The sequence below is a fragment of the Seriola aureovittata genome, chromosome 5 (assembly GCF_021018895.1).
Source record: "Seriola aureovittata isolate HTS-2021-v1 ecotype China chromosome 5, ASM2101889v1, whole genome shotgun sequence".
Taxonomy (NCBI): domain Eukaryota; kingdom Metazoa; phylum Chordata; class Actinopteri; order Carangiformes; family Carangidae; genus Seriola; species Seriola aureovittata.
Window position 1 is genome coordinate 19,172,564 of NC_079368.1, and position 15,873 is coordinate 19,188,436.

The window sequence follows — 15,873 nt, forward strand, 5'->3', positions numbered from 1 at the left end:
GCGTTGGGTTTTCGTTTCCCTCCACTACCTCACCAAGGAAAGAGAGCTCTGTTGAACCGCTGCCATTTTCCCCTTGTTTGTATGTGTGTGCAGCTGGTGTTGTTAATGAAGGGTGGGCTCAATTTCCCCTCTCTCTTTATGTGTGCACAGCTTTGGAAATAACAGAAGTGTGGACTTTGAGTTTGATTCCCACAAGCCTGTGGTGTTTTTCCCTCAAGCATTTTTTAGTTATGTTATTGTTTGATGTCGGCTCAGTCTCCATCCTCAAATATGATGATGGTGATTGGAAACTTTTCCATGTTTTCAGTTTTGTTTTCTCTCAACCATCACATTTGTGGACTAATGCTCATTTGCTACTTTGCTGAGGATAACAGCATATACTGAACAAATTTTCTGCAGTTGTAAATATATTAATTTGCTGAGCTACAAATTTGGATGTCTTAATTTGCAGATTGGTCCATCATCAGTATTCAACATCCTTTGCTTTAATTACCACATCATAGTTTTATTTGAATCTTCCTTGTGTGTATAGCTCAGTAAAGATAAGAAGGTGCATTATAAGCATTAGTACATTAGCGTTGTCAAGTCCTCATTACACATCAGTCCTTCTAAGATACTGTCACACCATCAAAAAGTCCATTTCCAGCCTCTTTAAAACTGATTACACTTTAGTGTCTGTGTATATTTTTTGCTGGATTGTTTCATACAGTTTTACACTCGAAGAGTGAACAGCTACGAAGCTTTGCTCCCAGACTGTTTCATGTTGGTTGTGGAGGGAAAAGCTCGGCATGAATTAGATTTCTTCATCTTGATTTATGATTTCAAAGCCTCCCAACCACGCCCCAACTTTTAAAGACTGTAACATAATTGCCTAACTTGTGAACACAGTGCTTTGCTGAGACTATATCTGCACTGTTAGCCAACCCAAGAGGAGATGTGGCTGTTTTTCAGCTTCCTGCCCTCATGAAGGAATCCTCCAGAGCCACTGTTCTGCTTTGTCACAGCCTGCTCAACATTACACCTAACAGGTGTTTTAACATAATAGTCCATGTAATTATAAAGTCATATAACTCTCCAAGCGTCGTATACCAGTAGCCTTTACATTTTTTCTCCCCTTTAGTAATATGAGATTCACATCTAAAGTTTGTATCCCTGCAGCAGTATGAAGTTCAAGGAAATTTAGAAAACATTCATGTTCACTGAATTTAGATATACATGGAGCAAATTATGATATTATCTTTTGTAATTCACAAACTTGCTGTCTTGTCATTGATATTGAGATATGGCTGCAAAGCTGAACACAATACTTTTTCATTGTGTACTTTGAGTGAATTTTGGGCTTAAAGCTTCACTTGCCTGTTTTACTGTCAGGCAGCTTAAAAGCATTTTGAAAATATCCCACAGAATATTTCAAATGTTTGAAACAGATCACTCTTTGTGCAGAGGACGAATATTTGTGTGTTTGTGTGTTTCAATACCTAAGGAGTAAATGAGTGAATCTCATTAGCATCACTGAGCCAATGAGCATTCAGTATGCTTTGCTGTTTTTTTTTTTTTACACCAACACGTGTAAAGAGACCGAGCCTCAAAATAAAAGTAAATTAAAACTCAAATTTGTACTTTTAATGTATATTTTAATTTTTCCTTTTTGTTAATGGATTTGATAAAATTGGTATTGGAAAAACAGTCTCAAGTCAAGGTATCTGTATCAGTACTGATACACCCTGCCGTAGGTAGATTTATATTTGGTGTCACTGAAGTGGATCCCTGGACAAGTAAATAAAATCACTGTCAAGTGCTTCATTGACTTGACTAGTATTAGTGGCGCAGGATGTCTCCAAAACTGCACAGATGGTGTAGCATCCAGTACAGGGAATCAGTTGTGTTTTCCTTTCTCATTCTCAACAGTATTTTCACACCGAATCCCACGGCTTCACAGATTACACTTTTCCTCTGCACGAACTTTGGACAGTGGAAAGTTTGACAGGACGAGGGACGAACTTGAAGGATGTTCTCATGGCTGCTTCCTTTTATTGAGGCTCTGCTTTGTTGTTTTTGCTTTTCCAGTATGGAAGTGGTAAGCACATGTTCAGCTGTTGAACCTCCAGCTAACTTTCTGTACACCCGGATATCCGTTTGTCCAAAAGGGTTAAATAAGGAGACGACACCTACTGAACTTGTACACCAAACATTTAATCATTAGTGTTCTTGTCACCATGGCTGTAAACATGTGGCCTTTACACCTGCACATTTGTAGCTACAGTGATTATCATTTGAGTTATGATAGCACCCAAAGATCAGTCGTAGACCTAATGTGGCTTCAACCAGCCAGGCATGTGTGTAGCAGATCTTCAGTCATTTGATTACAGCTTGTGTGTGTGTGTCTGTGTGTGTGTGTACGTGTGTGTACGTGGTTAATATTACACGAACATGGCGTCTACTTTCTTCTGTCGATCAAATCCTGATGTCTGTCTCTTCTGTCCACACGAAGGAAGCCTGACTGATGGAGTGTGGAGGGGTGGGGAGGAGGGGGGGGAAGTGTTATTAGCATGAGAAAGGCCTCGTCCTCAGCTTTCTCTTCCTCTTCACATTGTCTGCTTTGTGTCTCTGGCTCGGTCGCAGGACAAGTCACTTCCTTAAAGAGACATCATTCCCTTTAGCTAGTCGGCGGTTCAGTTCAGAAAAAGCGGATTATTCACATTTGAAATATCTCTCCTTTCATCGGCTTCAGCATTAAACCAAGTCAGAGTTTCACCAAATAAATGTTTTAAACGTCTGGTATTTTTAATTGGTTGCTGGCTGTTCTTTCATTCATTTTTCAGTTTGTAGACAACGATGGCCGAAGCTCTTGTTAAGCGACAGCCACCACCACCCCCTCCGCCTTTTTTAAGCCTCCAAATTCACTTGTAATCAAATATCTTATGTATTTTTTTTTATAAAACAGACTGAGACTAAAATTTAAATGTGGAAATATTAGTGTGAATGCAGAGTTTTAAAAATCTAAACAGACAAAAATAGATTTCTTTTCTTTTCTTTTCTCTCCATATGACTGTGGACATGACCCCAGACACCACTGAGCAGCCCATGGGAGACACCACAGTTACGGGTCAGAATAGGGCGACATTTTTGTTACTGATACTTCCCAAGGGGCTTTGTTGTTGTGTTATTTCTGTTTTCCTTTAAATCTCCTCTACAGCTGATAGTACTCTAGTCAGGATCCTACATTTACCCATCAAATATTGGGAGATGCTTCGTAGCGAGAGGATTAGAGTGGGAAACCTATAGCTAAATTACTAAACTGCTTCCTGACAACTGTGCACTGTAGTCTTGGCAGGCCTGTGGGAGTCGGATGACAACGCAGGGCTTTCTCTTTGTTATGGCATTTTTTTTTTTTTTCGTACTAAGACAGATGAAGCTTTGCCAGAAAGCTTCCTCGCTGCTGTAAATCTGGTTGGGAAATCTAAAAAAATTAAATAAAAAAATTAGACAGAATGTGGCGCTCACTCTCACTTTCCCTCACTCTTCTTTCTCTCACCCCCTACTCCCTTGTTCTCTTCCTCCCTCTGTGGGTGTTTGGTACACTAAGTGCTTCGTGATTGCCAGGGCCGTGAGGAGGTACAATTGGCGGAGGCGTCAACAGCCCTCAGCCAAGTGTCCTTGCTTCCCCAAGTGGTTTTGCTGGCAGTGTTTTGGTGGAGTGACAGTGGGGTCAGCGTTACCCAGTCAGATAGCAGCGCTCAATAACAACGCTGCATGGCAACACGATGGTGGAATTTCCATAACAGCTCCCGTGTTGCTCATACGTAGACGTCATGTGTAAGGCTAAGATGTCAAAATCTCACCACATTTAGATTTGCTTAAACTGTAAAAGTACTCATTTGTGTAGCAGGCAGACTGTAGACACACATTTTTTTAAATTTTATTTCAATAAACTTACAGTCTATAGTTAAATTTGAGGAGTTTAGGATTGCTGCTTGGATGCCTGTCAGCAGTGTTGATGTTCGGCTGAGCTGCGATTCTTATCAGTGTGTTACTGACAGTGCGAGCAGTGCTGGATGGCTGTAATTTAAACACTACTGTCAGACTGAATATGACGGGTTGCTGAAGGTTACTCCATAGGGATGCTCAAATACTCCACTGCAGAAATTGATACAGTCTCACTTCTCCTTTTCCAGATTAGAGACAGGTTTGGGGATCAGAAGAGGGGAAAAGGAGATGAGCGATATGACCTAGGTAGATCATCATGTTATATATGTAAGAGAAGAATTGTGTTTTAATATTGGAGTAAGTCTCTGAAATACCCCCACTGGTCGACCTGACGCTGGCATGATCTTGATCTAAACACATACTGGTGTCTTTATTCAGCAATCTGTTTCCAGGCAGCGTCGGCCATGATTCATCAGCCAGTTATTAATTAAAGCTGTTTCTGATCAACAGTTTTAATGCCTTATAATCCCGCCCACTCCTTTGGCTCAGATGTATGTGTTTACCACATTCAAATGGATAATGATGAGGCCAGAAGTCTGTTTTTCAGTGAACTGGTGAATCCTGTGGGAATTGAACACTTGAGCCATGAGTGTCCCAGCAGCTGATTGATTAGTTGTTATTGTCTGTTGTTCATTTTATCAGTTTGTATTGTTTATTGTCCTCTCTATCAGTTTGTATTGTTTATTGTCCTCTCGCATTATTTTCAAACTCTGCATCTTGTTGTTTGCAAACCTTTTAATCGACCTCTTTGTAAAGTTAACTTACATTTAACACATTTAGATATATAATTTTGAAATTAATTATAATTCTTTGATTTAAGAATGAGAAAATTGGTACCTCTCTCATATCTGTATGGTAAATATGTACGTGTATCTGGAGCCAGCAAGTTGTTAGCTTAGCATAAAGACTGAAAACAGGGGGAAACAGCTAATCTGGCTCTGTCCAAAGGTTATAAAATCTGATGACTAGCACCACTTTTGCATGGATTAATGATCCCTGCAGGCTGCTTGTAGGCATTTTGTTTTAAAATTCAGTGTTAATGTTTCAAGTCCACTGTAGATGCACATTTGACAATCTGTTCTTCTCCTAGCGGTCAGTTTGCTGTGGTCAGAAGATGTCGGCAAAGGAGCACGGGTGTGGAGTATGCCGCCAAATTCATCAAGAAGCGGCGCAGCAAATCGAGTCGACGAGGGGTGACGAGGGAGGACATAGAGCGCGAAGTGAACATCCTGAAGGAGATCCAGCACCCGAACATCATCACGCTGCACGAAGTCTTCGAGAACAAGGCTGAGGTCATCCTGATCCTGGAGCTGTGAGTCGTTGTTAACTTTTACTCCCTTTGTATTCACCACAACTGGGCAAATTGAGATTTGAATTTTTCTCCAGCACTTTTTACAACATATTTAATGAAGTTATGAGCTTAAAACTTTAAGAATGAAGAAAAAATCCAAGAATTCCATATCAAAGGCTTTGAAAAATATCATCAATACTTAAAAGATTACAAACTCAGGCAAAGCAGACTTACAAATTTGGGATGAATGATATTATCTGCCCATGCAATGAGACTTTAGGCAATACAGTATAACTCAGCATTTTCGAAATACTGTGGTCTTAAACATTTGAAAGTTTAAAGTAAAGCCCAGCAGCATCATAGGAACACTGTTTAACTGATAGTCACACACATGTTCTCTTTTAAAGTTGAAATTCCAGTTCACCAGGTTATATGGAACTCCAAACACTGAGATCATATCTGTTTACATTGCAAGTATCCAGCTGACAGTCTTATTCAGAACAAACAATCAACACCTCACTGAATAGGTCCCTATACAGCCAGCAGTAATGAGTGTAATGTTGCCTGACAACATTCCTGACAAATGATCACATGCGATAGAATAGCAAGGAAGAAATAACAAACACAGAACCTCTCCAGGACGACAGCACGGCGTGTGTCTGAATAATAAGTCCGTGGCTTATTTCCAGCTCAATATATTAACTGGTAGAGCAGGTCACTGCAGTTAGAGATGATATTTGAATATTGTTAAAGCTTGATTGAATGAAATCAGTATAAAAATTATCGCTGAATAACCTTTAATAAATGCCAATAGCATTGCACAGACCAGAACAAAAATGATCTTATTTAACAATATTAAGCAGATAATTATTATGTTTTAGAAAAGAGATAATCACGTGCTGGATAAATGTGTGTATAGCATTGTCACATTCTGTAAAGTGTAATCAATGCAGGCTGTCCTTATATTTTTTTGCTTTCAAAAACATGTAAAAATGTTTCTTCTCACTCTATGAAACATCAACATGATCCCTTCCTGCCCCCGATAAGACAAATTCACCACTTTATAGTCTGTTACATTTCAGTTTCGAAACTGCTCCCATTTCCATATAATATCCTCTGCAATCAGTTATCTGAATAGATTTGTGGATATAAATAAGCTATTCAGCTGCAGCAAAATAATGCTTGAGTTTATATTTACAATGCCCAGTCTAAATAATTGCAGCCCCCCTCCTCTCCCCCACAGCTTGGTCTCATGAAAACTGAGTCCACACTATTTGGCCGGCTTCTGCAAGGATACAAGAAATGGTCCAGTTTGTCGACAGCCAAATGTATCACTCCAACCATACAGCAGATTTGATTTGCAATACTGCACACACAACGCTATCAACACTGTCTGACTACTGATAAGAAAAGATGAATACTGTGTTTTTGTGGAGTGCTGTGGCATTGGATTGCTTGTGAGCATGTTGATGAACCTGTGAAAAACACAAATCTCAGGATGTGAGGAGCGAACGAAAAGGCGACAATAACTTACTGTATTAACTATATATTATCCATGAATTTCCAGAAAACAACATGGCATATGTGAATCTTACAGCTGTGGTGGCTAAATGCATCCGGTTCAACACAGATGCTTAAGAGCAGAATGTTTTCAGTGTATGGTAAAGCTCCATCAATCACTGATCTTTTCTTTCGAGTTCATCAGAACAACTCATCTTTGTTTGAGCAGAATAGACGCTGAAGAAGTCGACTTGTGACTGTAAGGTTACCAGTTCAGATGTCTGATAAAGCATGACTCAGAAACATGAATTAAGCTTGTCAAAGCTTCAACAATAAATGCTGTGGTACCTTTGAGCAAGACATACAGGCACTAGCTGCTGGAAAGAGACAGTTTCCAAGAGCAAACATTAAATGGAAACAAAACAGCCTCCATGCCATTAAGCAGACATTTCATTCTCCACATTATTTGATCCTATTTATTATTTGAAGAGGTTGTAAAGATTGTAGAAGCAGCTGGATGGTCAGTGATGCTCGTAACAGCTGAGGAATCTGGGTGCGGTGGTCTCGGTTAGTGGTGTGGTGTTACCGGGGAGGCTGGGGTGTTCAGTACTGAGTCTCAGCTCATCAGCCTGTTTGAGACCGGCCCACTATCTCAGTTTCCTCTTCCAGCTGTCATCCACCCTGTGTGTTGTTTTCCTCCATCTAACACCTCCACAGCTCATGCTGTATCTCACACATTCAAGCTGTGTATAGCACAAGTCTGTGTTCAGGTTTGGAGCCTTCAGAAAAACGTGGTTCAGAGCCATGGTGCTGTGAGATCTAAATAAAACAAACACCTCCCAGGTGATGGTTCATAGGAAACACCTTAATTATCATGGCTCCTGTTGCATTGTTTGTGGAGACATGAGACATTTATTTTCTTGGCTTGTTTGTCATAGACGATCTAGCCCATAGGTTCTCAAATTTGTCTATGTCAAAGTCCCCCAGAAAGTGTGGGCTTCTGTGGGTCTTGAGCATTGAATTCAGTTCGCTCTCAAAAAAAGGATACCTTAGAAGATTTGATTTACAAAGGCCTTGAATATTTTTCTTTCCTGCCATTGACAGTGATGTTTATTATTTCTTTTGACTGTCAGGAGATTCAGAATTGACAAGTGACAAGTTTAGAAAAACTGAAATTACAAATGTAATAATTACATTTTTTTTATTGGTTCATGCATCCATCAGTCATCTGTTTGTGGTTGTTTTGTGTATTTTTCTAGCCGTTTTTTGTTTGTTCAGTTTCTCTTTGTTGTCGCTTTGTGTCTTATTTTCCATCATTCTGCGACCGATTTGGCCATGAAAAGGTTATTAAATTGCATTCTTTGTGGTTTTGAAAAGGTCTTACATTCAACTTAGTGAACACTGCAGAGCCACTGACAATCATTTGATAAGATTTGTTCCTAAGGAACATCTCGTGTGATGAGATGTTTGTCATTGTTGCGTCGTCAGGCTGCGGTTGTGTGGGCATGTTGCTATGAGGAACTGCCAAAACACTACATTTTTTGATTGTACAGCAGCCTTAATTTTCTCCTCTGTCTTGATGCTTGTTAAAAGTCATGACCTGATTTGACCTGGTATGGGTTCTTGTACATTTTGAATCATCAAAAGCAGCTCTTTGTGATTTCTGGTGAAGCCGGGACTGACTTTTTGTGTTGGACAGCTCTGTCTGTTTTTGTCAGAGTCCCTCCAGCGGCACACCCACTGCACTAAAGTGTTGGAATGAAGGAAGAGATCAGATTCTCTAAAGGTATAAAGTTGTTCTGAAAGGGCCAAAATTGAGCACTCTGACCACCATGTAATAGAGGTACTAATTTTCATAGATCCATTAATCAACTCAAAATGTTAAAGCATGACTTATTATCAAGGTTTATCAATTAATTTTTTGGAGTGAGTGATCCTGTTTCAGTCGATGACTCAGTGTTAATGCCAAGCTTGTGCCAGAAATGCTCTGTGGCTGCTGACAGTCCTCCCAGGGTCTGACACTACAACTTACAAACTGCCAAATGTAATAAAAATTAATTTAATAAAAAATCTACTGGGGAAGATGGGATCAGTTAAATGCCTGTTTTATGCACAATCTTTGTTAAGTGAACAATCATTTGCACGCCATAGTATAAATTACAATCCTCAAACATAATTAGTAGGATGACATAATGCTGTTTTTTAGTTTTTAAAGCCCCGGGCAGGTAAAACAACAAGTTAAATATTTGGTTTCATGTTGTGTCCTTTTGTCCTCCACATCCTCCTCCCCCTCCCGTTGAGCTCTGGGTAAAATCAACCGTGACAGCGACTGACCTTTGACCTACAACACTGACTGACCTGTAAGAAAACAGGCAGAGGTGACAAGTTCGAAAGAAACCTTCTTTGATGTCTGTGAATCCAACTTTACACCCTGTTATCCACTGAAGCAGATGATGAAATAAACATCCCTGATATAGAGTGGGTGTTTTGTGGGAGGAGGGGTGGAGGTCCCAGCTGTGCAGCTGTTCTGGTGTTTCCTCCCTGAAGGGCGGAGCAGAGTGTGTTTGTGTGTATTTGTAGGTTTCTATGCCTGCAGAAGATTTTAGGAAAGAAAATTCAAGTACATTTTATATAAAAATAAGAGACGATAAAAAAGTAGCAATGATTGAAAAAAACATTGTTTTTTCATTTAACTGTGACTTAGTGGTGAATTTAATTTGCACATGTATTGCAAGATAAACACGTGTTTGTGTGAGTGGAAGACTGAGTGGATGCTCAGACTGGATAAGCATGGCTGTAATTACAGTTATCTGTGCTCTTCCTCTCTCCTCTGCTTTCTCAGTCACACTTTCCCTCGCTGCAGGCTTTCACTCACGTTATCGTGCTGTGACCGTGATAAATCGTCTCTCCCTCTCTCTCTTTCTCTTCTACCTTGTTATCCTCACATCTCTCATTGCTTCATCGCTCACTATCACTACCAGTTTCAATAATTATTCAATAAGTGCTGAATCACGCTGTGGTTTTCATAAATGATCTTCAGTACTGAACAGACCTTCATAAGTCGGGATAGATAAAATGTAGGGTTGTGTCTTTGTAATGATTAGCAAGCATTGATGCTGATATGAGAGACCTAAATACACAAAGCATTATAATTAAATTCTGATATGAAAAGATACCTTTGAAATCAAAACCTCAATAAGCGTGAGTTGAATTTCAGCCTTGTATAATAATATGTTGGATCTGTTTTCGAGCTGCAACAAATTGTCAATTAATCGATTTAACTTAATAAGTCGCTAGTTTGATAGTTAAATAATCGTTTTAGTAATTTTAAGGCTAAAATTTCTTTATACATTTTCCTGATTCCAGCATCTTAAATTTGAATATTTTATGCTTTTCTTTGTCATTCATAGTAGTAATCCAAATATGTGTGGGTTTTGCACTGTTGACACGGTTGGACACTAGACATTTGAAGACATGATCGTAGTATGTGGAAAATGTTTTTTGACATTTTATAGACAAAAAAAAAAAATCAAATATTTCAGAAAGTAATCCACAGATTAACTGGTAATAATCATAATATTAACTGCAAAGTAAATTTGATGATTGTGATTTTGATAAACAGTGTAGACTTTCACTTGATGAATATGTAAATGTTCCTCATGATTCAGAAAATAGATAGATAGATAGATAGATAGATAGATTCCTTTCTACCATCTTACCCATTGTTGTTGTTAATGGAGGGTTCTCCATTTAAACACGATGTAAAGCATTTTATTGAGAACAGCGCTGGTTAAAATGTGCTCGGGACGTGTAAATTGGTCGGGCTCTAATGCACCAGGATGATTAGATTACATCAGCTCAGCTCTGTTAAGCAGGGATTTGTAGTTGGCTCTGATCTGAGAGATCTCACATTTTAATTCTGCCTCTCCCGCTCTCTCTTTCTCTCTCTCTCTCTTCTCTCTCTCTCTCTTGTCTCTTTCGTGCAGAGTGGCCGGCGGTGAGCTCTTCGACTTCCTGGCAGAGAAGGAGTCGCTGAGTGAGGAAGAAGCCACTCAGTTCCTCAAGCAGATCCTGGATGGAGTCTTCTACCTGCACTGCAAACAAATCGCTCACTTTGACCTTAAGGTACAGCAGCAGCTAAAGACAGAGGACGTCATGTCTGTCTGATTGTCTGGTTCAGAGCTGGAGTATAAGTTTTGGGGATATTATCCGTTCAGTCTGCTTCCAGTTATAACATACTACAACATAAACTGTATCCTCATTCCATACTACATACTAATGCTAAGAAGTTTGATTTTGAGTCTGTTGCACATTCACAATTAAATATTGGAGCTGAGATGATAAGTTGATTAATCGATTAGTCAACCAACAGAAGATTAAGTATAGTATTGTATTAGTGTAGTATATAGCGGTATAATGTCCATTTTCAATATTCTCTCATCTATTATAGACAAAATTAGAGAAATGTTGTTGATTAATTAGTAAATTAACAGCAATAAATCAGCAACTAGCAACTTTTATGAATCAGTTAATCATGTTGCTTTACACCTGTGTTTTTTCAACTGTGACATGTCGAAATGTCAAATTTTATGCTTTGTAAAGTCGATTTGACAGTGAAGGTCACAGTTTGATTGACCTGTGGATCTGTTGCTTCACTTTCTTTTGTAACTGCTGTGAAAATGATTAGATACTACTAGTATTACTAGACACAGCAATGGACACTAGACTCATGCATTTATCCTTCATAGGTCCTTTGTTTGAGACAATTTAACAAATGTAAATAAGACTTTACAAGTGATTAGTCTTGAAAATGTTCTCAGAATGAGAACCAAAGCAGAAATGAACAATTTAAGAAATAGAAAGATCCACTCCTCTGATGATTGTGAGATTGTGAGAAACTTTTTCAAGGTTATATTACATTTAGACGCAGCTGGTTATGTTCTTTGAGAAGGGTCCTCCTACACAAACACTCACAAAACAAAACAAAAACCCCAACATTTATGAGTCTTAGTAGACACCACAGTAAAATGCTGCCTGTACTTCAGCGCCCTGAGAGTAGTCTGATGTTCATGCCCATTTTCTCAGCTGCGAGCTCACTGCAGGACTGGATTTACAATAGTTTGTGAATAAATCTAATTTTTTTTTTTTGCATTAACTGACCTCTCTTCTACCTCTCATTTTACATCAGTTTCTCTTTCTATCTGTGTTTTTGACCCAGCGCATCCCAGGCTAATTACCATGACTAATCTGTTTTTGTAATGTCTCTTTTTTATTATGGAGTGTGGGTAGTTTAAACTCCTGAGGGGATAAGGGTTAAAGTCACAGTGTACCCACAGCAGAACGACAGGTAAACCCTACAGGTTCCTGCCCATTACACCACCTCAATGTTTAGTGTATTTTTGAAATCTAGTTGTTTATTTAAATTGCAATCAGTGTTATTGATCAGTTGTTCACTTACAGCTGCGTATATGGCGTCTTCGCCATCAACAGTCCAGACTGACTGCTCCACTCACAGACCGATCCTCATGAATCATACATCAAAGTTCAGGACCTCCAGTTCTGCAGAAATAATAGTAATAACCTCTGTGCCCAGCCAGCCACTGCTGATCAATGGCAGAGCTTTTACTAACCACCACGGCTTCCATTCTGGATATCAGCTGCTGTTATTTACCGTTTTACAGATTAAGACTTCATTTGTTTAGTTGAATGGCTTTCTGCAATACCGCAGTATTCCAAGGGTGGAAGTTTAGTGCATTTATTTGCTTTTTTCACCTAGTCTCTGATAACATCTTGTCTTTTTATCGTGTTTGACTCCCATTACAAAAACATTCTGTCGGATTTAGCTCCAAGCTATTTCTGTGGCTTTTTATGTGGATACTGACCAGCTGTGACCTGTCCATGATAGCAGTTGTAGTAGACATTAGGGGTCAGACATAAAAGCTCCCCCAAATGTTCTGTCCATTTTAAACTGCAATCACACAGTTTAGAGTGCCAGAAGAAGGCAGTTTTGTGAAAATGACTTTCTCCTTTAGAGTCCGATCAATTCTACAGAGACAGTAATATTGCCAGGCAGGGAACTTATTATGCTCAAGAGCTTAATATGTTGGTCAGGGCAGACTAATGATGTCTGAGTCTTCAGCAGTCATCTTACATGCAATTTGTATCTGAGCTGAGGGAGCAAAAGGATTTTAAGTAATCTGTTCTTTAGATGCAAAATCCACAAACTTTGATGCATCTACTGTATCATTGTTTAATCAATAATCTAATTAATGCTCTTTGTTATTATCTTCATGTCGCAGAGATATCAGTGGGGAAACTTGGTTTTACTTGCAGTGAAAGTGGTCCTGAAATTCCCACTTTGCTCATGATTTAAGGTGTTAACATTTTGCAGACGGAGAGCTGGGACAGTTGTAATCCACATTTGATTGTTCTCCTTCATTCCATCATAAACATAAGCATGTCAGTGTTTATAGAGCAGAGAAGAAAACCAACGAGCTGAGCCGGAGTTTGATTGTATTTTCTCATCGCCTCCTGTTGCCACTGCTGCCCACTGCCAATCTGTTCCTTGTTCCTTCCCTAGACTAGATCCTCAAGCTCGGCTCATAGTCAAGCTGAATGGACTAGGTTTGGAAGGAAGATGGTTTTAGTAAAAGAGGCATTGTGTCCTTAGGAATGTCCGGCTTCTGTTGTTTGGCTTTGCTTAAAGCGCATCTTTGCAGTCCTTTCCTTTCTCCCACTTCCTCAAGAGGTTTTTACTCGTGTTTTGCATGGGATTTCCATGGCTGACGAGCCTCCTTCCTGACAGACTGATCCTGGTTTTGTGTCTGACTCTGCTGCTGGCCTCTTGTTTACACTTAGTGTGTGTTCTACATTGGTGGAACGTAACAAAGCACATTTACTCAAGGACTATACTAGGTTGTAAATTTGTATTAGTTTTAAAGTAATTGTACTTTTGTTGAGTGTTATCTATTCATGCAGCTATACGATTTTACGTACAAAATTTATGAAGAGTTTATAAGATTTGATGCTTTGCTATAGATTGATACCCAACAAATACAGTTAGAGATGAATTGATTAGTAAATTGTATTGGTTGGCAAGTATTTTCAGTGTAAAGGTGTCACATTGTGCTCTGAGTGTTTTGTTTTGAGTATTTCATCACAACAGTTTTACAATCCAAACAACTTATTGATTATTTGAGTAAATAATCAGCAGATTAATGCAAAATGAAAATAATCTTTGGTTGCACCAACTGCTAACACTGCTACTGCAGCATTAGCATTAACAGCTGTTGTGAGTTCAGCATCAAACTTCATTTCTTTTACTTGCCAAGAGCTGTCTCCACTGGTGGAAAGCAACACCAATGTTACCTCTTATTTTGCTTTTATTTCTAACTCTTTTCCTGAAATTAGCATGCTAACAAGCTAGCACAGGTCACTTTCTGATACCAAGTCACTGTAGCGTCCAGTCTGCCCTGAACAAGTTGCGTTGCTCAGATGGCGTAACCTTTTATATTGTAAACGTAATGTTGACTGAAGTTCTTGGCAAGCGGCCATCACCACCACCTGCTCCTGGCAAGAGAACAGATTCAGCGGTAGAGAAAACTTACAAATAAGCCCTTTACTTTTGATACTAACATTTTCATTGTGCTACTAGTTTGGTATTAGTACTTTTACTTAAGTAAATGATCTGTATACATCCTCTACCACTGTTGTTGTAAACTCATAATTTTTCAGCATTTGTTCTGTAATTTCGCTATGAGTATTGTAACTGGTCCCCACTGAAATCACAACACACAGGTGGCTGCAAACTAATAACAGCTTAAAAAGAAAGTGTTAATAAAGAGATAGGTTTTTATAAAATAAATGTCTAAAATATCACACCACCTCTTCCTGCCACTGTCTGTCCTCCCTGTCTCAACTTTTTTTTAACTGTCTCTCCTTTTCTTTCTCTCTAGCCGGAGAACATCATGCTGCTGAACCGCTCTGTGCCTCACCCGCGCATCAAGATCATTGACTTTGGCCTGGCCCACAAGATCGATTTTGGCAATGATTTTAAAAACATTTTTGGAACTCCAGAATTTGTAGGTCAGTACACGACTTTTGTGTGGTCGTGTTTTTATGTGTACATCATTTAAAAGCTCATTTGTCCTCTTTCTTTCTTTCCTTTCTCTACTACAAACACTAACACACACACACACACACACACACACACACACACACACACACACACACACACACACACACACACACACACACACACTGCACCACCCTGTTTCTCTGGCTTTATCCCAGGGGTTGCGCATTGTGAGAGCAGGTGCCAATCGTGCCATAGGGACTAAGTGAGAGAGACCTGATAATAGACTGGCAATTATCAGAACTGCTCCTTCTTGCCAACACAAACACAAACACACACACACACACACACACACACACACACACACACACTGATAGACACATCAGTGGCTCAGTCCAATCTCCCCTCACCTACCCCTTTGCCCGGGGCGGCCGCCAACACTCATACACTCCCCTTGCCCACTACCAGCACCATCCAGGCCAAAGCCTGAGCCTGTTCCCAGTTCAGCAGGGTGGCACTGGTCAAATGGTCTAAATAAAGATCAAGTGGCAAAAAGCCCAAATCATGCTGGAAAACAGGCCGAGCAGTTCTGAAATTCATCGGGTACAAAAACAGATTGAATTGTATATTCTTTACAAATGTAAATTGAGTCTTTTGCATTTGGCTTTTCAACATGTGGTTTTGTAATTGTGCACTAGAGGTTTTCAGAATGTGAAGCGTACCTCCCCTGGCGGGCACAGGAGAGGTTAAAGTGACCAGTTTACTTCAGTACCACAGTAATCCAGTGATAGTTGACTCTAGGTCCATGGGTAAACTGCAAACAAGAACAGCTAATAGCTAATAATGTAACACACTTTTTAACAAATGTAGCAAACACAGGCTAAAACACATGGTACCTCACAGCTAACTGTCTCCATGGCAACAATTATACATTTTTGTTACTGCTGCTATTCGAAAAAAGTTGATGTGTTTTTTTCCATATTTAGTTGCTTCAGCAAATGAATTTATATGTCAGAACACA

General features: G+C 39.4%; 1 protein-coding gene across 2 annotated transcripts in view; it reads left to right on the forward strand.

Annotated features, from left to right (window-relative positions):
• Positions 1 to 15,873, forward strand: part of dapk1 (death-associated protein kinase 1) — an 81,928-nt gene that overhangs the window by 23,483 nt on the left and 42,572 nt on the right. For both annotated transcript variants that reach the window (XM_056375453.1, XM_056375452.1), the window contains exons 3-5: positions 5,078 to 5,299; positions 10,765 to 10,903; positions 14,734 to 14,863. In XM_056375453.1, the coding sequence (XP_056231428.1) occupies positions 5,078 to 5,299; positions 10,765 to 10,903; positions 14,734 to 14,863 (491 nt within the window). The remainder of the gene's footprint in view (positions 1 to 5,077; positions 5,300 to 10,764; positions 10,904 to 14,733; positions 14,864 to 15,873) is intronic.